Source organism: Scatophagus argus, chromosome 19, assembly GCF_020382885.2.
Source record: "Scatophagus argus isolate fScaArg1 chromosome 19, fScaArg1.pri, whole genome shotgun sequence".
NCBI lineage: Eukaryota > Metazoa > Chordata > Actinopteri > Scatophagidae > Scatophagus > Scatophagus argus.
In genome coordinates this window covers 12965205-12987709 of record NC_058511.1, presented here as the reverse complement: position 1 = coordinate 12987709, position 22505 = coordinate 12965205, and the positions used below count along the sequence as shown (strand labels likewise).

Below are 22505 nucleotides of genomic sequence, written 5' to 3'. Positions count from 1 at the left end.
ATTTACCTCAGCCCAGGGAATGATTAGCATCTGTCCTAATGAAAGACTGTCATATATGACATAGATCTTTCAGATTTGTAATTGTTGCCCCAGGTATTCACTGAGCTTCTGTCTCCATGTCAACAAACTGTGCTGTGTACATTTACTGTGCACTTTGTACAGTCTCGTCTATGAGGCAGACATTGCAGTACAAACCCAAGGGTTCAGTGTAGAGAAACATAAATAAGGGTTTGAGCAATAGCCTTTGTTATATGCGATACTGTGCACTGACATAATGTAACCCCTTGATGAGTTATCATTTAGCATGAAGATAATCCACTCTGACATGTTTTCCAGTGTTCTGTTCCCATGATAAAAAAAAAAAAAACAAAAAAAAAACTTTGACTGATCAGACCAATAAAAATCTGCTTAATACCAATAAAATAAGAGAAATACTAAACATGACAATATCAAATACTGGTAAAATAATACCAATTTATAATAAAATCAGTGGGAAAGTACAGTATCATAACCCAAGAAAAGATTGTCATTTTTGAAAAATTAGAAACATGAAGTCAAAAAGGATTTTATCTTTTTTTTTTTTTTTTGAAAATGTTTTCATGATACATGCAGTAGAGTTGTCTTTTCTCTTATACATGTTAGGACACAACCCAATTACCATAATAACTTTGGGACTATGTGTGTCTGCAAACCAGGGATATGTTTAAGCATAATAGTTGAAGAAATTTACATTTATTCAAATTTTAATTTACAATTTTATGTTGTGACAGCACTGTGCTGATCATAATTTGGTTAATGTCACTGAATCAATGCCAGTATTACCTGATAAAGATATAATTGCCAATATAGTCACATATAGTCATAGAACTGAACTGGTGGCCTATGTAGTTAAGTGATCCAGCCACAGGCTGTGCGTCATCCTTATCTTGTCCATCCAACTTTGAATAGTCAGTTGTCAAGTACTTGTTGGTCCATTCTTGATGCTTCAGCTTGTGTCTTACTCAGTTGTAGCTGAGTGTAAGCCTTCCTTATCTTGGCAGCATTTCTGAGCACTTTGCACTTTGTTCTTCTGCGGACTCCAGGAAGGTTGCAGTTGATTGTCACTGACGAAGCATTTAACTGTGCTACGATCCAGCTTTCACAATCAATACTTGTTGTCCACAATATGGACTCATCTAATCATGTACTGAGATAACAGGATGTGTTTTCAAAAATTGGTTTGTTAAGATTGAGATGGTTTAAAAAGAATTATTAATCAACCTTGAAAGAAAATGCTGGATAAGGTCTGTCTTAAGGGACACAATTCAACCATAAATATCTACTAGACAATGGTAAATATGTGTGCTTTGATTTCCATTTTTCCCTCTCAGAAGAATGAGTAACATCCCTCTGAAAATGTTTCTGTACTTCTGACACCTCTTAGCTGCGACACTTGCAGTTAATGATCTTTGTCTCCCCTTAATTTACTGGGAAAAATATGGAAAAAAGCAAAAACAAAACAAAAAAACATCTTTATTTGTCTATTTTCATGTTGCCAATTATGCAGAATGTTTCTGTTATTCTGCAACTTTGCAGATCTTGGTTCACGATGTAAGCCTGCAGTCTGGTGTCACTGAGTTTTGCAGAGAAGATGTAATACTTTCATCATTCTAAAAAGTCTGAGCTCATTTGCAACTACTGTGTTGCAAAGAAAGGTCGTAATTAATGGAGAAAATGTGAAATTTATGTAAAGCAAATATCTGGCTCAACATATTGTTTAAATATTTTGGATTTCCTTCCTCTTGCTCTCTTCTGCCAAAGCACTGTCAGAGTGAAGAACCTCCTGTGTGACTGACCTGGTCTGAACCCTCCATTATTGTACCAGGCTGTCAGAGGGAGCAGGTGATGCCAGTGCTGCCAACAACAAGGCTGCTGAAAGGCTTGCTCCCAGCTTTGCGTGATGGCTCCATTCATTCACTTCTCTCCTATTCTTAAATCCCATCTTTCTATATTTCTTCTGTGTTTTCAGCTCTTTTTTTGCCTCTCTTTCAGTCATGTTTGTCCGTTGCCTGCTCCTGTGTTTCTGTGTTCCCACTTTTGCTCTACTCTCTATGGCTGCTTTGGCGAAGCATCCTCCTGTCTCACTAATTTTGTTTCTTTGTGTACTCTGCAAACCCTTGCTTGGTTGAATTCAGTTCACTTTCTCAGGCCCTTCCTACTCAGTGGTCTAGTGGTGCCTGGGCACACTTTCAGTCTCATTTTTTTAAGCAGCCCTTAGTGCATAAGTATTGTCAACAAACTGTACTTAAAGGGATAATATGAAGGTACTTCTTAAAAAATAATAATACAATAATAAAAAAATATATAATACAAAATAATTCCTCTCAAACATCACTTCCACTAGAAGTATGCGGCAGTGTCTGTCTCTACAGAGACCCTGCCCTCCACTTGTATTTTCTTATTCTTTTTCTTATTATTTTGCTGTGTTTTTGACCTTTCTGGGTGACAACAGTTCTGAAGATAGCTCTTTGTTGAGTCCCATTCCCAGCTTGTCTTTCTCCAGATTAGCTTAATGGTATGTTTACAAACAGCTACAACCGACCATTGCTGTATATTATTCCTTTGACATATCAAAAGTAAAAGAGAACCTAATTGTTATGCAGAGTGACATAGCAAATAGGTTAACAGTACTTTGTGTGTTAATTTGTGGTCCAACAGATATGTATATTTTGAGTAGAATAGTGTCTACCTGAATTGTCCATAGCCTTTTTTTTTATAGAACCATCACTTACTGGCTCCCTGGCTCAGAGGCCAGTACAATATACAGATTTGGAAGAAGTGACAGAAAACTTTCCCCATCTGGCTAGTGTGGGCCTCAGTCAATGTAATGTATTACTGAACTTTCTCTCTAAAAGAGAAAGGAGGTGATGTTTTGATTTATCCAAACTTCACACTATGTCCACTTAACTCTGCTTCTGTGCCTGAGAAATTTGAATAGGTTACTGGGGACATTTGTGGTGGAAGCAATGCTTGCACCACTGTTCTTGGTGTTTACTGCCCCTTCTCGGCAGTTAGTGAAGCTCTGGAGAAGATCGGGAATTTATGGTCAACTTATGGATCCTTGGAGCTGCTTATTATGGGTGAATTTAACCTCAGCTGGTTTTCCAGCAGCTCAGACAAGCTGACAGGCATCTGTTTTGAATTAAATCCGTCTGAACTGATAGCCAAACACAGCAGACCAGTGAAATTAAGAATCATGATAAATAAGTCTTAATAGAGCTTATTCTGAGAAACAAACCACCCTCTACTGTTTTGATACTGCGTATAACCACTTTATATTGCCTTAAATTTTACAGTCAGCCGAAGAAAACAAAATTGAACATAGCTATCTATGTTATATAGCTTGTTTCATCATATCACCTTTAGACATTATTAATTAAATTGTTGAAGATGACTTACCTGCTTTAAATTGTAAAATCACTGTTAAATTTTTGGAGGTGAATTATGTGGCAGCAGTTGGAATTTAGGCCTTGTCATACTTTTTTTTTTAATTATATGTTTAATGCTGAGAACACACAAACTAATGTAATTTTTCTCAGCAGATCAGAGACTCACACTCAGGTTCAGACACAGGACGCAAGATAAAATTCAAAAGCAAAGTCTTTTGCCTCCTTGGAACCTAGGTATACACAGGTGATCAGCCCAAACAAAACAAACAGATCCAAGCCTGGAATATACAAAAATCCAAAAAGCAGAAAAGAAAGAAAATGTCAAAAATAAATACAAACTAACACTGGAAATGCTGGAAAGCAAAGAAGTCACAAGTATGACAATAGCTTATATGACTGTGGCATTTAACAGAGTTGTTTATTTATGTAGCCTATTTATTGGGCTAAACAAGCTAAGAGAGCTTGTTGAATGTGACAAACTGGCAGCTTACAGTCAGTGTAGTCAGCCAGTGCATTCTGTAGTCTAGAAAACTAACAGGCATATTCACCTGATGGTCAAGTGTTGTATATTAAAAAGACAAAAATTTAAAAAAAAAAAAAAAAAACGAGAAGAATTTTACAAGAACTCATGCCACTTCTGGAAGATCCTAATACAAAAGTAAAGTCACGAAAAGGTATTGCTTCCTGTTAACACTAGAGAGAGGGAAGATGGCATTGAAGCTTTCCACTGCCCTACACACACAGCACATGATGGCAGAAACTGAAGTGACAGGACACGTTTGTATTTCAAGATAAACCAGAAAATACAATATGCAAAGACTAACAGGATGTTACAACTAAGCCACTGTGTTACTGTTGTGGTCAAATTAAATCCATTTTCTACGGAAGATGACAGCCAAATGACTAGACTTTTCATAGTATGCAATTATTCCATCTGACCCATGATCAAGGAAAGGTAATGTGCACGTCTTGCACTCAGGAGTCTCTTGACCTCCTTTACACAGGATGGATGATGCTTCACTTACCCTGCATTATTTTGCAAACTTAATTTTACTATTCATTAGACAGATTAATGTCACAGCTAATAACTGTGACAGCAGTCTTTCCAATTGGGAAAGTTTTAATTGCTGATATTTCAAATAATACCTGCAATTGTATTAATCTGTGCATCTCTAAGTGTGTGCATGATGGCTAAGACTTCCCAGAAAAATACATCTTAATAAATGTGTTCAATGAATGTATTAGATGAATTTAATTTTTTTTTCTTTTTGCAATCAAACACTGAAATTTTTTCTGTTTAAAAACTGTTTGAAAAAAAACTGTCTTGACATTAGCAGTCTTGTATGGACGGAACAAAACCCAACCCAAAAACACATTATCAAGCACACCGTTTAAGGAAGAACTTGAATTTACCATCAACAAGGTTTATTCAGTATGTCCTTTCTCCTTCCCTTTTCCTCAGTTAGTTCCAGTTAAGCATGAAGTACAGTAGTGCCCCCACTCCTCCACCTCCACATCATCAGCACCCTTCCCTGCACATCACATTAGTCATCAGTAAGAATAAGAGTTCATTTTTTCTCTTGATTGCATCCTTTATCTCCCTCATCTGATGCAAACAGGTCTTCCTCTTCAGATTCAAATTCACTTAAATGACATTGTCATTATGGGTAGTTTGTATTTTTGCCATTTTGACAGTCATCTCTTTTTTATTTAAATACTGTCCTTTTTGTGTCCTTGTTTTGCAATAGTTGTATTTTTAATGTTTTCTGTTCAGTTCCTCCCCTTCTGTTCCTCTCCTTCCAGCATCTTCGCTGTTACTCTCATCCCTCCCACCCCTGTGTGTTCTCCGGATTGATGCCATCTGAGGTTGCAGGCCCAGGCCGCCGAAGCTGCAAATGTACCCAGCAGCACACGTCACTAATAGGGGAGTGCAGAGCTCCCAAAATAGCCCAAACAGCAATTGGTGAAAGAGGGCCCAAGTGGTAGTTACCAAGGACCAAAGGACCAATTCTGACAACAAAATGAAGCTTTCTGAACACCACGTGAACAGCCATCATTTAATGAGACACCAAACGCTAATGTTTGATTTGTCATGCATTTCAGCACTTCTTCAGACAGCCATAGAGAGTTCCTAATATTTTATTTTGGAACAATTAATTTTAATGGATTTTATTCTTTTACACATCTCGTAATAACTAGGGACTTGAGATGTGGGAAATGGATATACAACATATAACACCACACAATTGCTATACAGCTGAAAGACATGAAAGGATGTGAGTCATTTGCTAGAGGTTGTCCTACCAATCTGCTTATCATAAAGCCTCCCAACGCAATATTCACATCTATTGCATGATCTGCTTTGGCTAACCGAACTAATACTATCTTCTTGACAGTCTACTTAAATTGTATGAAGATCATCCAAAATCCTAATCCAGGTCACAAATCATTCACAATCATTGCTGAATAACAAAAACAAGTCATGTCACTTGTGAATCTGTTGTTTTGTCCCCTGGGACATGTTATATGAGAAGATACAACATTCGAGCACTGCAGATAATGTTGAGAATTAATTAAAAGTAACTGTAAACAAAGGTAACAACTCGAGCCATTTCACAACCAGCCAGCCTGTAACTTCATCTTCAGATGCTTGCATAATTATGGGGTGTTGTTGCATAAGGGGTAAAGAAACATGCAGGGTTTAATTAAAAGCAGCTAACAAAGGCAACATTCAGGAGTTTTCTTGTTTCACAGCACAGACTGCAATTCCTAGAATTTCAGCAAGTATCCCATTGTGGAAAAGCCTGGTTTATGAAGCGCTGCACTGGTTTGGAAGTGAAATAAAGGCACACAGATTGAGCAAACCTTGTACCCTTTTATGTATGGCCAAGCCTTTAACTCTTGGGGACCAGAGGCCGTGAACTACAGAACTTTCACAATTGTTCTGTTAGATCACAATAAATTAATTAGAAAATTATAAAACTCATTCAAGGGTTATTTTACAGTTAGAAAAAGTTGATTGAACTGCAGTTTGATTTGTAGATATGCAGATGCATAACAACAAACTCCAAATATGCTGACAGAAAACAGTTTTGTGTTTAGTTTGCTCTTGCAATTCAAAGGTTCTTCACAAAGATGACTTGAAAACAGATCTGCTGGGATCTCACCCAAAACGACCCCATTTCATCCTCTCCCTAAATGTGTTACTTGTAAGGTAATTAAATCATTACTGTTGGGTTCCTTGTATTAGTTCTTCACTGCACCCAGGGTGGGATAAACACGAGGCAACTGCACATGTATAACAGATGGAAACACAAACACATATTTCACGCAAAATTCATAATTGTCAGTTCACACAACAAGAAGCCAAAGAAAAAGGGAGGGAAAGAGAGAGAGAAGGAGTTATTGCAGTCACAATGTCTCTGGGCTGGCCGAGGCAGAGACTGCTCCTTCACTCAGCTTTTAAAATGTAGATTCCACTTAATATTGCATGTGGGATAATCTGATTCAGTTAATATTTTCATTAAACAATAGGTTTCTTTGTTTCTGTTACTTACAACCTGGAAGAGAATGTAAGAGGTCTCTGCTCTGCTACGTTCAAGACACTTCTGTGCAAGAGATATGACCTAGGGACATTTTGGGGAATGCCGACTCCATACAATACTTCCAAATCAAAACTCAAGCACACTTTTACATAATACATTTATTTACTGTGCAGACAATCCTTAATTTACATCACAAGTTCGTCAAAGAAATCACAAATTGCTCCTGCATGCTGCACGTCAAGTCAGACTAAACATGTTCGTCATGTCCTGGTTTTGCAAACTGGACCAGTGGAAGGATTACTATGTGATTTTATTGAATCACTGGACATACAATTTGTTCAGATTTGAAGAAGCAACAGGTTCTAATCTGATCACAACTGTGACTCTTATGCATAAGGCATTCCTTTAACACTCACCACTCACAGAGATTAGAAAGCATCCAATCTGTCATATATGTATAGATCTTTAAAATAATGGCAGACATAAGGGGCTTCTTCTTGACTTCGGAATTTAAAATCAAGTAATTCATTCTACATAGATTTTTGATTAAGGTACCTGAAAAGAATAGGATTAAGTTAATATCCAATTTGCAGCTAAAACTCAGACATATACATATATACAACATATACAACTTCCCAAATCTAGGTGGCTGCATACATTCACTGCATTTTGAGCAACTCAGCAAAGTCCTTGAACACAACTAAATCATTCATTCAGATCCTCACCCATGTTCATTAAAATTTAAAATGTGCAACTCTCACATTTTGCTAGTAGAGTATAACTACTTTATTCACTTGAATACTTAATTATGTATGTGTGTGCATCTGTGTGTCCCATGTTGCTTCGACTGGCTCTTTATCAGTATGACTGACATAATGTTTTGTACACAGTAGCACACATTTCATATTCATACATTCATTTGGTGTTGTGGACCTTTTGGCTTCCTACAAAGATGCAATTATTTAATATTAATCAATGCTAAGGTTGTAAAGGAGAGTGTTCATGCTGACAAACTGCTTTCGGTGACTGAACAGTCCAGTGTCTGCTTACTTACTTACTGGGTTAGCAGTGTTCATACAGTAATAAAACAGATTATGACAGAGATTATTACATTATTTAACACATTTGTTGAACTAACTTTATTATGGAAGGCACAATAAACATGTTCATCAAAATTATACCAATAAATGACAATAAATATCATTCACATATTTGTTTTTCCCTGTATCCATACATCCATTTTCTATACAGCTTATCCGTCAGGGTCACGGGCGGCCGCGGGGTTCACTCTGGACTGGTCGCCAGTCAGTCGCAGGGCTGACACACAAAGACAGACAACTACACACTCACACCTAGGGACAATGTAGAGTAGTCAGTTAACCTAATGTGCATGTTTTTGAGACTGTGGGAGGAAGCCGCCTGGAGAAAACCCACGCAGGCACAGAGAGAACATGCAAACTCCACACAGAAGGGATTCGAACCTGGAACTCTCTTGCTGTGAGGCAACAGTGCTAACCGCTGCACCACCGTGCTGTCCAAACTTAGTATCCCCCATTCTAAATCCAAAAGCTGCTCTTAAAATCCAGACACACATCAGTGACTGTACCTAAAATATCCATTTGCATTTTAGGAAAGAAATTAGTTGATATACAGATAATTTGCAGTGACCACTGAGTTATGACAGCAGCTACTTTTGCAGTAACAAGTGCAATTATAGAATAACATTTTCATAAGTCCAGTATATCAAGGTTTAAAATATCAACATATGATGTTTTATTTGGATTGTCCTGTTTTACCATTTTGTGACTGGTATGGAAATAAGCAGCAATAGGACTTATGATATGCATATATGCTGCATGGGCATGAATGGGTATCATCCTTTCTGCTGTAAATTGTGCACACTGCAGTTCATTGATGGGCCTTAAAAGGTCCTGAATGCAGTCAAATATTGCACTCAATATTAAGTTTTAACTGTCTAATATAACAGTCTGAAACTGCTGCTGCTAAGATTTCTTCTTCACTTGTAGACTGTTTTCTTGTCAGAAACATAGAGCAAAAGAAAAACAAAGGAAAGAGTACCAGCAGGCTAGGAACGCCATCTAGTGGTCAGAAGCTTGCTGGTCCCTCTACCAATAGTGACCATGAATGACATATTTTTCCTGAGCATATCAGTATACATTACTTGATCTAACTGAATATCGTATATGTAACAGATGGTTCCAATGGTGGTGGTGGAAACAATTATTCCTTAAAAATACTGCATAAACAAACATCAGCATTAAACAAACAAAGACCAACAGAACATGAGGCATTGTGACTTGAGGTAGTTGATACTATTCAAGCCCTAAACGAGGCGGGTCAAAACGGTCAGGTCCATCTCGGAGGAAACCGGTAAGAACCTCATATGTAACAAACACCACCATATTGACAGGGAATGCACGCAGACAGTTGATGCCTAAGCTCCTGAAGAACACTTCTACTCCCTCCACCCTCACCGTCTCAGTGATGCAGTGATAAAAGCCCTTGTATCTTTTCGTCTCCCGAGCCCCGTCCATCTGCAGACGGGCTTTGATCACATCCATGGGTGTTCCTAATGACCAAGCTACCATTCCTGCTATTCCCCCAGCAAGCATCACACCGGTCCAATCTGGAGGGAAACAGAAGACACTGATGTTCAAGGGATGCGCTGACATTTAAAATTTTAACTGGTCTTTTTAAATCTGTAGGACTTTAATATGTGTAGCATAAAGAACAAATTTTTTTAACCCTTAAGCTGCCCAGTGAGATACTCGTTGGCCTTGGAAGTCTTGCTCATTGGGAGCAATGGTTATGCTAATCTCGAGGATATGAGCTAGTTTACAGCTTATGCAACATTTTAAATTTGGAATCACTGTGATACAAAATGCAGACCGACGCTGACGAGCATCAAGAAGAGTTACGATTGAATGATTCAATAGTTGGGCATGCTATCACACATTCATCTGATATTTAATAATTATGAGCGAGACATTAATTTGAACAGCAAAAATAATGACTAACTGAAAATATGAAAACATGCATAAACATAAATTTACAGTGCTGACACATACAAAAAGAGTCAATAAGATAAGATAGGATAATCCTTTATTAGTCCCATAACTGAGAAATTGCAGTATTACAGCAGCAAACAGGATATAGAGGGTGCAAAGCATGCTAGGATAAAGGCAAGGATGTGCATTCAAAAAAAAAAAAAATAAATACACAATGCCAACTTCTCAAGCAACATAAACACAAAAAAGCCTTTTCTTGAGAGAAAATGTAGTGTTGATTTCACTCACTTGGTCTTTTCCTGTTGCTGTCTGTTAGCCATTCACAAATGGTTGTGTAAGTCAAGAAGTATGCGGCATATGATGGCCCATCTCTTAGCATAAGTGGAAGCGCTCCTCTGTAGAGTCCCAGGATCCCCTCATCTTTGATAATGCTCAGCAGACAGTGAATTGGACCATGGTACTTGGGTTTGGGCATATTGGTCCCTCGTCGCTTGGACTCTGTCTGACACTGTAGACGTACTTTCACTATGTCACCTGGAGACATAACTGATATCTGTTGGAGACAGATCAAGAGAGACTCAACAGCAGAAAAGAAGGAGTAGTAAACATTCATTTTTTTATATGTTTCAGATGAAGTTGCCCTTTAATATTTCACCTGCCTTTTACAGGCAGGTGAAATGGTGCACATTATTGAGGTACACGAATCAATAGCTTCCAGAGGTTTTGTAAAATTGCATCCATTACCTGAGCTATACCTCCTGCCATACCAGAGAGGAAGACTTCAAGTTTGGTGTTTGGACCATAACCGGCTCCTCGTGCCTGACTCAGACATTGCAGGCAATTCCTGTATGTTCCAAACACCACCGAGGAAGTCAAAGAGATTGTGGTAATGGGTAAGGACATGCCTTTGAAGAAACCGTGGACCTGATGGCACAAGCAAGAGACAAATGATAAACAAATCCACACTGATTATATGCAGTCGTGGATCAGCGGTTAGGGTGTCGGACCCGTAACCGGTGGATCGCTGGTTCGATTCCCCGTCCCGGTGTCCATGGCTGAGGTACCCTTGAGCAAGGTACCTAACCCCCACTGCTCCCCGGGCGCTGCACGCGGTCGCCCACTGCCCCGGGTTTGCTGTGTGTGTGCACGTCACTTGGGTGGGTTAAATGCAGAGCACAAATTTCGTTGGAGTGAGTTCCCTCCAATGACAAAATATGTCACTTTAATGCACAATACCCTGAATAATTTTTATCTAAGAAAGTTCTTGAAAATATGTTTGCACATGACATTATTATCTAACCAACAGTGACATAATTACTACATATGGGCTCATTTCCAACATTATTTTAGCTTAGTTGGCCTTCAAGTCACCCTGGACTGTGTCATGTTAGGACATACTAACATAATTAAGGAACTAAATAAGGCATAGGCCCTCTCTCGCCTGCAGAAGCAGGATAGTACTGCAAGAATTACGTTTTAAACTTCAAAAAAAGGGCGACCCTCCAGTCACAAGCTGCTTCTCCAACCTCTGGGCCACGGCTGCCACGGTTCTTCGACTTATGAAGTGCCTTCAACACCATCCAGCCCGGGCTTCTGCGACAGAAGCTACTGGAGATGCAACTCCTCCCTGACACAGTGTGCTGGATTACGGACTACCTGCCCAGCTGCCTGCAGTATGTCAGAGTGGATGGCTGTAGCTCTGAGGTCATGCTGTAATTCAGGTGCTCTCCAAGGAACAGACCTGGGACCATTACTCATCACACTTTACACCTTGGACTCTGGTTCCTGCCAACATCAGATGTATCAGCAGAGGCAAAGAAGAGGAGTACAGGGAACTGAGAGGAAGCTTCTCCACATGGTGCAGCAACAACCATGTGAAGCTCAACATTAGCAAGACCAAGGAACTAGTGGTGGATTATCAGAGTTCCTGTTTTCATTCAGGGACAGGAAGTGAAGAGGGTGGACTCAAACAAATACCTGACACTGATTCCCTCTAAACTCATTTTGACTCAGGTCATTCAATGTTGCTGAAAACTTTCTATCAATCTGAGGTTGCCAGTGCTCTGTTCTTTGCGGTGATGTGCTGGGATGGTGGTATAAAATCTGGAGAGGCCATCAAACTAAACAAGCTGGTGAGGAAAGCCAGTTCAGTGGTTGGTCTGGAGCTGGACAGCCTGCAGTCAGAGGTTAAGCTGAGGCTTGAGGACAAGTTCAGAGCTATTCTGGATAACCCAGCTTCACCCCCTGCATGACGAGCTGTGGCAGCTGGGAAGTTCATTCAGCCACCAACTCATATCACCCAAGAGCAGGACAACATCCCCCCATAGCCCCTTTCACTGTATACAGCAATATCCACTTTAGGACAGCACTTTACCACTGTACATATACAGTGTGTGTATATTATGATGGAATTCAGTAAAGGATTATCTTACCTTATCTTAATTAGTAGGCGAACCTAAAAACTAGTACCACTCACCCCTTCTTTTGAAAATGTTGCTACTACACACTGCCATATTCCAGTGAACTGTTTCTGGGTTTGGATCCGAACCTAGAAAGGTAATAAACATGGTATAAAAGTTATGTCCATTTGTTAAATAGCCATCTTGACTATTTCAGATGCCAGTTACTGTATACCTTCACAGTGTCCAGCGGGTAGCCCACTGCAACTCCACATGCCCCTGTGTGTTTTCAGAGAAAAAAGAGCATCAAAGACACGACAGAAGCACAGTAAAACTCAAACTGTGAACCTTTTAATAATGTGGATGTTCAAATGTGAGGAGTTGATGCTTAGCTATTTTATTTTTTAGGAAAATAAAAAAAGCACTGGTATTCAAGGCATGATTTTGTGTTGTCATGTAAGATATAACTTAATAGAAAATTAAATGATGAAACATTTAGTTTTAGTCGTGGTATGGTTCCCAGCAAACTGACATGTTTACTGCTGTCTCTGAGGTTTCCAGAAGCAGAAGAATAGAAGAATCAACTTTATTGGCAGTATATATATTTTTACATACACATACTGAATTTGACTACTTTAACCCATCCTTAGTTGAACACACACATGCAACACCCGGCAAATTACATGCAGTGAAACACACACAGGAGCAGTGGGCAGCGTCAAGCGTCCGGGGAGCATATTGGGGGGTTAAGTGCCTTGCTCAAGGGCACATCAGCCGGCTAATGAAGGGGGGGGGGCATTTTTTCGCATTAATCACTCCACCACACCCAAATTTTTCCTGCCCGTCCGGTGGGGGAATCAAACCGGTGACCCTCCGATCACAAGCCGCTTCTCCAACCTCTAGGCCACGGCTGCCCCACAGACCATTAGCAGTGTTAATATGCACAAGATGCATTTGCAGGATGAAGGTATAGCTAGCTAGCAAAAATGCAAACTGTAATAACTGCATGTCAACTTGCCATCAAACAGAAGAAGCACCGAGCACCACAGCGCCACATTTTATACTGATAAGGCATTGGGGGAGAGAATATGTAAGTATGGATCCAGTGCGTGATCAGGCCACCACTTAGACCAGCCCAGAAAATCCTGAATCTAAAATTGTGGAAAAACTGTTGGAACAGAGTAATTGCATAACTCATTTATGACATAGTTCACATTCCAACTATTTTCTGACATGTTTAATGTATTTTGAAAGAAATCTTGGAATATGCTTTACACTGCCTTTAATATCACCTTGTTGTTTCAGATGTTACTGGCTTTAGTGATTAGCCGATTAATCAATTAGTCGGCTGAAAGAAAATTAGTTTCCAACTATTTTGATAATCAATTAATGCTTCAAGTAATTACAGCTTCTTAAGCGTGAAAAGTGAAATATAACAGTGATTAATCTGTCAATCGTGAATATAATCGACAGATTAATCAAAATTAAAATTTGTCGGTGATTAAAATCGTTTAAGTTCAGTAAAATGATTGAATGAATATAACAGGTTGAGGGTAAAGATGGCAGATCAGCACATGTACTAATAAAAAATAAACAAACGCTGTATTTTAATCCTGCTGAGAAGAACTCATTTCCCTCTAAGCTTTCACTGACACCGTCTATTGTTCTCACAGTAAAATGACCACTAGCTATATGTAAATAGTTAGTCTGCTAATTGTAACCTATGTCATCCAACCTAACTTGTTCGGCTGCTTAGTCTAGAAGCAAGGTGCCAGTTTACTTTTACTACCCCTTAATTCTACAGGTTTAGATTAGCTTACATTTTACAGAGATCACGTAAAACAGGACAAGCAAATGAGTTCGACAAAACGTCAGAGTTAATCTTATCTTCACGTATGTTGTCATGCTGTAATCGCGCCCTGAACATACAGTATGGTTATTTAGCAACCACTCTAGCTAACTCACGCTTACGTTAAAAGACAATGAGGGTTAGCAAGACTAGCGTTTGCTGTTACCTGCCAGTGATCCAGATACAAAATCAGCAATATGCATCCTGTCAGATGGTGACTGCTCAGGAGATACTTGTCAGATGTAAGCCCATTCCTCTTCTTCCGTATGCTGCATATCATAACCTTGAGTGTGTTGCTGTTACATCATGTGTGACAGAGGCGTGTCTTACCAAACGTTCAGCTTTGTCTGGTCCCGACTTTACCCGAAGACAGCCGAAAGGCTCATCATCTACGTCGCTGAATGCAACAAAAATGGCACGGAGGACAATAATAAAATATATAATTTTAAAGTTTGTTATATTACGCTTTCATCTAAAATTCTACGTTTTAATCGTTTAGGGGAGCTCTTTCAATTTTATGGGACATATATGGTATAATTTATCGAAGCTGCATATTATTTAATAATAAATAATAGTTGTCAATTAACTCATCAAATACAAAGTTTCTGTGATAAAGCTGATATTCAGACTGCCTGCACTGACACATTGCTTCATAGACAGCACTCTCAAAAGCAAAACATCACACGGCACGAATGACGCATATCAATGTTGTGAACCCTTGTGGTATGCAGCCAATGAATAGCGAGGATTACGTCTGAAGCGCGGGCGTAGGCGTCATCTCTTCTTTCGGGTTGGATAGAAACTGGACGCCGGTAATACCCGCCCCTTACTAGATACTTCCTGCGACGCCAGTTTACTTGCAGAAATAAACCTCCTTGATACAAGTAGCGGGCAATGTGTCCGCACTGACTTCAAAAGCCACACCGGTTCATAGAGTTTGTGCAGGTCAACGAGAGTTTTGTAATAATTAATAGTTAGCGAGTCAAATAACCGATCAGAGGGAAGAAAAGTGTCAGCATTTGTGCATTGTTAGGTCCAGGTGACTAGCTAGCCAGCGCTAGCTAACAGATGCTAACCGAAAGTGTAAATTAGACGAGTTAGCTAGCGTTGGATTAACAGCGTGACGTTGACAATTGTTAAGAGAGATAAAAACACCGTTTCATAGATTTGTTAGGATCTTAAATTAGTGTTAGATAATCTTAAGCCCTTCCTCAAGGTGACGTACAGGAGCGGTGATGGATTTCGTTGCTGGATGTGTTGGAGGTAAGTCGGTGGCAGCTACTTTTTTCTTGTAATGTGTTTTGTGAGCTGGGTAGCCACGCTTTCCAAAGAGCCACCTTAATTTGAGACAGGACTTTTGGGAAGCTGGGATGAAATGCCGCCCTGGTACTTTGTAAAACTAGCAAACCACATACCATACCAGCATCACCTGAACTGATGTGATGCAACTCTGTCATAAGATTGCAAGTGTATTTCCGAAATTCCACCGCATGTTGGCACGCTACACCCAATACTGTCAGTTCGTTAAAAACCGGTGAAGGCATTTGATCGGTGGTAGACTTTGACATTGAGTGTAAAGTTGCTACAATTAGAAAACGATAATCTTAAGATAATTAATTTTAAACGTTACTGCCCTTTCTCAATTACTTCCCCCTTTTTTTGTGATTGCAACAGTACAAATGGTTTCGCTAAACCTGTGACCTTCAGAGACAGAATTTAAAATTAATTGAACCCTCAAGCTCTCTGGTATATCCAGTGTACAGCATATTACAGGGTTTACATGGGACACAATTGTCTGTTTCAGGGAAGGGCTTCCTCACAAAGAGTGCTCCAATTTTGGACATTTCTACCTTGTACACCCTGTTGAAAACTGAGAGCACGCACCCAAGTGCAACCCGAGTGTTCAAGCAGGGTTGGATTGTCAGATGACATGAAACCATACACACCCCTTCACAGACCAATCCCATGCTTTCTTTACTTAACAGTGACTGACATGGCAGACCATGTGGTTTCTCGTACTCTAATTCAGGGAACCATATGCAGTCTGATGGGAAGCTACTTGTTGCTATTTAAGATTGGCCAAGTTTCTGCTTAGAGCAAAACTTGGATCAAAACTTAAAATGAGGTTATGAGTGGCTTCATTTTTTTAAACCAGTGACGTCTCCATTTAAGCCTGCATCTTCAGACATTGAAAGATAGTTGGTGTGACACGGATGGGAATTTTTATTCCACCCACCAACCCTCCTCTGCTTGTTTTTACTGTACGTGTGTGACACCAGTGTGTTGAGGTCATTGACCGTTAGTCATTGTGTCACACACCTGCTTGTGTTCTTTTCCTGGCTTACAGCGGGGACTCATTGCTGATTGGCCCTTTTCACCAATGGGTCAGGTGACACAGCAGGTGCTTATGTAGGATTAGCTTGATGTGGTTTGTTTTACACTAGTGGGCCAGTAAATTCAAGTCTTTTTTTTTTTTCAATATTTTTTTTTATTATTGTTATCATCATGTATTCATCCTTAAAGTGGTGTCATCCTTTAATTGACATCTGGAATATCTGGCAGAAGGTGGAACCAGCAAAATGTTTAACATTTTTGGTTAAATTATAGAAACAATTAATCAGTTGTCAGATTACATAATTGCAATAAATTAATGAACTAATTGTTGCAGCTCTGATAAACTAAAGATGTAAAATTGACAAACCGCTATGTTTGCAGACTTATTACGGTCAGGTGCCACTGTTGTTGACTTGGTGTTGACTAACAGGTTTTCAAAAATAAGGCAGGAGAAATTTCAATACTACTTGGTACCAGCTTATTTCAGTCAGTACCTTAAGGGTATCGAGTATTGATACCCAGATCTAATAGGCGCTTCCTTCCTGTATGTGTTAACTCTTGGTCAGGCCAAGAACTATTATTAGGTTTCAGCATGGACTCAGGTGAGAAACCCAAACTGGCATCAGAACACGGGCATGTGCTGAACAAGCTGAGGTTATGTAACCTTCAGTGGTGTGCTAAAGAAAGTTTTAAAGGGTGATGGTGTCCGGTGAGCTGACTCTGGCAGTGTTACCCTGGAGGAGACGATAGCATAATCTCAAACAAAATTACACGCAGTGACCACTAGAAGACTGGTCCCATAGGCCACAAACTGGTTAAATAGGCCTGATATCACAGTATGTCCAAGTTGTTAGGGTAATGAAGGTGAAGTTTTGGACCATCTCAGAGTTATTTGTTATACAGATGCCAGATAATGATAATAATTTAATTAAACAGCCCTAATGAGGATTACTTTATATGAAATTATTATTATTATTTTTTATTCTTCTGTCCTGTCCTGTCTCCAGGAGCTGCTGGAGTCTTGGTTGGCCATCCATTTGACACAGTAAAGGTGGGCAAAGTTTTTTTTGAGGATTATAACAACTTTGTAGGCATTTAGTAAGTAATTCTCTGTTAAAAATATTTTATTTTAAAAAATGAAACTTTTTTGTAACTGCTAAATAGATATAACTGGATGTTTGCAGCATATATATTTAAAGCATCATGCGTCAAGTTTTTTCGCTGTGTTGCATTTTAGACAGATTTGAACATTGAGATTTTCATCCTCCCTTTACCTTTGTTTTGATGGGTTGAATGTCAGTAGGGAAACCTTTTGGTTTTTGAGACACTGAAGATTGTCTTCTTTTCCAGGTGAGACTGCAGGTCCAGAATGTTGATAAGCCTCTATACCGTGGGACTTTTCACTGTTTCCAGTCCATCATACGACAAGAGTCGGTATGTCAACTTATTTTCCATATAAATCTAATGCAAACATATGCAGTCAGTAATATTACAGATATATGATTAAGGTTGTGTTACACTTTGTTAGCCTAGATCTGACACTGAAAGAAGCGTTTTTTTTTAGGTGCTTTGTTGCTGTGTGTCATCTACCTGTAAAGGCTGTAAAGCTGTGAGCTGGTTGCTCAATGACATCTTTGCCATAGTTCCACTTGAAATATCTTTAGCGAGATCCAGTGTTCATGGTTGGATCTAGACAGCCGTTCCAGTTTGTTAAGTGAGAAGGACCTCATAGTGGTGCTATGTCGCTCTCAGTCTTATGACTCAACGGGGGCACCTTATTCCTGATGTGTTAACACAGCTTACCTAATGTGATGTGTCTCACTCTCTCCATAGGTATTGGGTTTGTATAAAGGCATTGGATCCCCCATGATGGGCCTTACATTCATCAACGCTATAGTATTTGGTGTTCAGGGAAACACCATGCGTCTGCTTGGTGACGACACCCCTACGAACCAATTCCTTGCAGGTGCGGCAGCAGGTGCCATCCAGTGTGTAATCTGCTGCCCCATGGAGTTGGCAAAAACCCGCATGCAGATGCAGGGTACAGGAGAGAAGAAGTCCTCCAGAAAGCTGTACAAGAATTCCCTGGACTGCTTGGCACGCATCTACAATCGGGAGGGTTTGTGGGGCATCAACAGAGGGATGGTGACCACGCTTATCCGCGAAACACCTGGCTTTGGCGTGTACTTCCTGGCCTACGATGTGCTGACGCGCAGCCTTGGTTGTGAGCCAGATGACCGCTACATGATCCCCAAACTGCTGTTTGCTGGAGGCATGGCTGGCATTGCCTCCTGGCTATCCACCTATCCTGTGGATGTGATCAAATCACGGCTGCAGGCAGATGGGGTGGGTGGAGTCAACCAGTACAGCAGCATCGCCGACTGTGTACGGCAGAGTGTAAGGAAAGAGGGCTACATGGTGTTCACGCGAGGCCTCACCTCCACGCTGCTACGAGCTTTCCCTGTGAACGCAGCTACCTTTGCTACAGTCACCCTCATCCTCATGTACGCCCGTGGGGTGGAGGAAGGATCTAAAGACTGTGAGCCGGCTCAGCCAAGCCACCACACACAGATACAGCAGCAGGCCCAGCCCTCCAGCCTGTGACAGTGTAGAGGGTCTCACCCTCCACCTGGGCACTTTACAAGAGCTTGGGAAGACAAAACATACAAAGGAATCCTTTCTTACTGTCAGAGCAGTCCTTCCCAATTTTCAGTCTGAAAATACTTGGTTTGTATTAACTGTAAAACCTGTATTCATTTGTAGCAATAAGTTTCAGAAGATGCATACTTGTAAAGGAAATGTTGTCACTCCTAATAAGATGAGAAAATTGGAGCTAGGGGATTCATGGAGGTTTTTAACAGCTGCTTTTATCTGTGGTAAAGCTCTTGTATGACACTGATGTTACAAAGGGATGGTGTGGCTGTAGAGACTGAAAATTGTCTCTTTCTCTCTTGATTACATATCTTGAAATGTGCAGAGTTTATCTGCACCTGTATATATCTTTGATTTTGATTCTTTTTTTAATATATGTTTGAGATGGTTTTTCTGCCTTATGTTACGAGATATGTGTAAGGAAGCTGAAGCACTTGTTTGTACCTGAACTATGTCCTCTGAAAAGCCAAGCAAGCAAGAAGGAAGGAATGTAGCATTTGATAAGTTTACAGAACTTATCGTTTGTGTCTGCTGTCAAACAACAACAACAACAACAACAAAAAAAAAAAACAACATTACCGCTCACTGAAGCACTGTTACTTCATACAGCACATGCATCCACTGGTCTGAAAGGCTCTTCAGGAACCAAATGTAAAGTGTGACTCAGGACTGTAGATGGCACTGTATTTTATGTCTTGTTTTGTTATCCATCTGGCATGTTGTGTTTTACTAAGTAATGTGAAATTTTTTTTATCGTTACTACTGTATTAAAGGCCGGATACAGAGGTGGAACTTGACGCTACATGTGTACAATGTACAATTTGTTGTTGTTTTTTTTCCTTTTTAAATATATTTCTCTGTAATTTTTGGTTATCAGTTATTTATATCAGTTAACAGTTAAATATATATATTTAAAGATATATTTTAAAGATGTACAAGATGTTATTGTAGGGTCGGTTAGAGTTCCCTTGGAGTTCAAAGTTTTGGAAAAAGTGAAACAAAGTGCCCAACACATATACCCAGATATTTACGCTTTCCCACAGTCATTTCTCTCCATTCATATTTAACTGCTTGTCACGCACTGATCTTCCTCTGTGGGTTTGTAGCAGTGCGAGATGGTTTCATATACATTCTCGTTAGGGAAATTTGAATGGAACTGATCCAGCAACAAGCACATACTATTGCCTCAGTAAAAAAACAAAAAACATAATGTTTTTTAAATAAAGTGTGAAGAGTTAAAGATTAACAGAGTATCCTCCAAAACACCGCTGTAGGGTGCAGTAAATTTGCTTTTGGATATTTTTTTTAAAAACAGCAAAAACATCTGCATTAAGTAGCGCTGTGGAAGATTTTGATGGTATTGTTTCAGTAAACTTATATTATAACTTATAAATATATATATTGCTGTGTACCATATACTGTATTATATCTTGATTGCAGCTTATTTATTTTTGAAGGTACAGTATTAACAAATAATTTTCGTGTATTGGTGGCGAGTGGGAGTTGTCTGCTTTCTGCATGTGTGTGGTCTGTGTCGAATGTTTTTGTCTGTATTTTATGCCTGAATGTTGAAATTCTTGCCACAAAGCAATCAAATTTTCTCCCATAGAGATGCTCATGTATCATCAGAGCTGTAAATCATCAGTACAACTGATTACTCTGAATGCTTTTTCGAATTCTGTCTGAAGTTGTGAAGTGAGCAACAAACCAAACTACTGTCATCATTCGCGTAGGAAGACTGTCTAAACTGTCTAAACTAAAATCTTGTGCGTGTTCACTCGCAAGTGTTTGGACTGAATGAAAAGCAAATTGTGTTTAAATTTAAATCTCAGTAGTTTGAATTGTTCAAAGTTGCTGGAAGAAACTTGACAATATCTCAAGTTTTGTATTCTGTTTTGGTGGTGACTGATGATGACAAAAGTGGGAAAAGTGACAAGGGATATGTGGTCAGTCTGTAGAACTGCTTATGATTAATCATTAATTCCACCTCTTCAGTGCTGTCTGTTATCTCTGACTATGAAGTAGGTTACATCTGAAACTTGATGATCACTTAGTCCAGTTGACGTGAAAGCTGCAATATGTACAGGATGTGACTGCATTAATGTGAGATTGTTTTGAAATAGTTTTACACACACACACACACACACACACACATATGTGAGTGTGTGTATATGGTACGGTACGGTTTGAGAAATTTAACTCAAAAACTGAGACATGATATTTTTGTAACATAGTTATACATAACCTATTTGTCCAGGTTTGCCACTGAGGAGCTGTACAAATAGGTAAATAAAAAAGTAAACTCAGCAGTTTGCAGTTTGTTTTTAATCCAACCCTCTATGCATGACCATTGTTCACATAATTAAAAATGATGACATTCACGGGCCTGTATAAAAAACACCAGTATTATCATCAGGTTTTATTGTTCACTCTTACACGTGGGAACAGTGCAACATGCAACAAGCTGCAGATGGACAAAGTCACTAAACGTGTGGCCAAATGAAATGTCTAAAACTGGTCCCTTTTTAGTCTCTACTGTGTCTGTACAGTAGTAGTTAAAATGTCAGCATGGTGCAAATCCAAAGTATACATAATGCCAGAACTATAGATGGGTTTATGGCAAGTATCACTGCAAAAGTATTGGGCCAGCTGACCATTACACCACCAGGGAGTTCAATGACATTGCATACTAAATACATACACAGCTTTGCAGCTATAAAGATTTTGGAGTGTTTCTGTGGGAATTTTTGCTCATTCACGCAGTAGAAAGTTTGTGAGGTCAGGCACTGAAGCACTTTCTTCAGAAACACTTTGGATAATATAGTCACATAAAGAGCAGTCTGTAGTTTTTAATGAATCTACCAAAGCACTGTTTGCTGATGGACAGTGGTAAATACAACAACATCTTAAGGTGTCATCCAGTTCATCCAGGTTAAAAGATAGAAAGTAAGACCTAATAGTTTAACCTACAGATTTGTTATTCTATCCTAGAATTTAGATGAATCTGAAAGAAATATTTCAACAACAGAGAGCTGTTTTTACTGCAACAACTCACAACAAAGTTGCAGTTGCACTCCCACACAAGACTGAACATCTATTTGTTAAAACCCTTCTTTATGCATTTATCTTTCTTATATTTAGTTCTGTAAGTTCATTACTCCTCACAGGATTCACAAAAGAGAAAACAGTCTGTTCTTATCAATGCAAACCTTCTCAAATAATCATTTAATAAATCCATAAGCTGAACTCACAGTATTCTCTATAACAGA

General features: G+C 39.3%; 2 protein-coding genes and 1 long non-coding RNA gene across 4 annotated transcripts in view; 2 read left to right on the top strand and 1 right to left on the bottom strand.

Moving 5' to 3' along the window:
• LOC124050583 overlaps positions 1 to 8282 on the top strand; it is a 39927-nt gene extending 31645 nt beyond the window's left edge. For both annotated transcript variants that reach the window (XR_006841654.1, XR_006841656.1), the window contains one exon: positions 5232 to 8282. This is a non-coding gene — a long non-coding RNA (uncharacterized LOC124050583). The remainder of the gene's footprint in view (positions 1 to 5231) is intronic.
• Positions 8283 to 8382: 100 nt separating this feature from the next.
• Positions 8383 to 14639, bottom strand: slc25a47a (solute carrier family 25 member 47a). The gene is made up of 6 exons (XM_046373208.1): positions 14417 to 14639; positions 12637 to 12680; positions 12479 to 12550; positions 10747 to 10926; positions 10291 to 10555; positions 8383 to 9620 (listed from the first exon to the last, which is right to left on the bottom strand). The coding sequence occupies exons 1-6, from the start codon at positions 14451 to 14453 to the stop codon at positions 9307 to 9309; spliced, it is 912 nt and encodes a 303-aa protein (XP_046229164.1). The 5' UTR covers positions 14454 to 14639; the 3' UTR covers positions 8383 to 9306.
• A 410-nt stretch (positions 14640 to 15049) lies between these two features.
• slc25a29 (solute carrier family 25 member 29) lies at positions 15050 to 20033 on the top strand. The gene is made up of 4 exons (XM_046373206.1): positions 15050 to 15513; positions 17592 to 17635; positions 17935 to 18018; positions 18418 to 20033. Exons 1-4 carry the CDS (start codon positions 15486 to 15488, stop codon positions 19186 to 19188), a joined length of 927 nt encoding a protein of 308 aa, XP_046229162.1. The 5' UTR covers positions 15050 to 15485; the 3' UTR covers positions 19189 to 20033.
• Positions 20034 to 22505: the final 2472 nt, after the last annotated feature.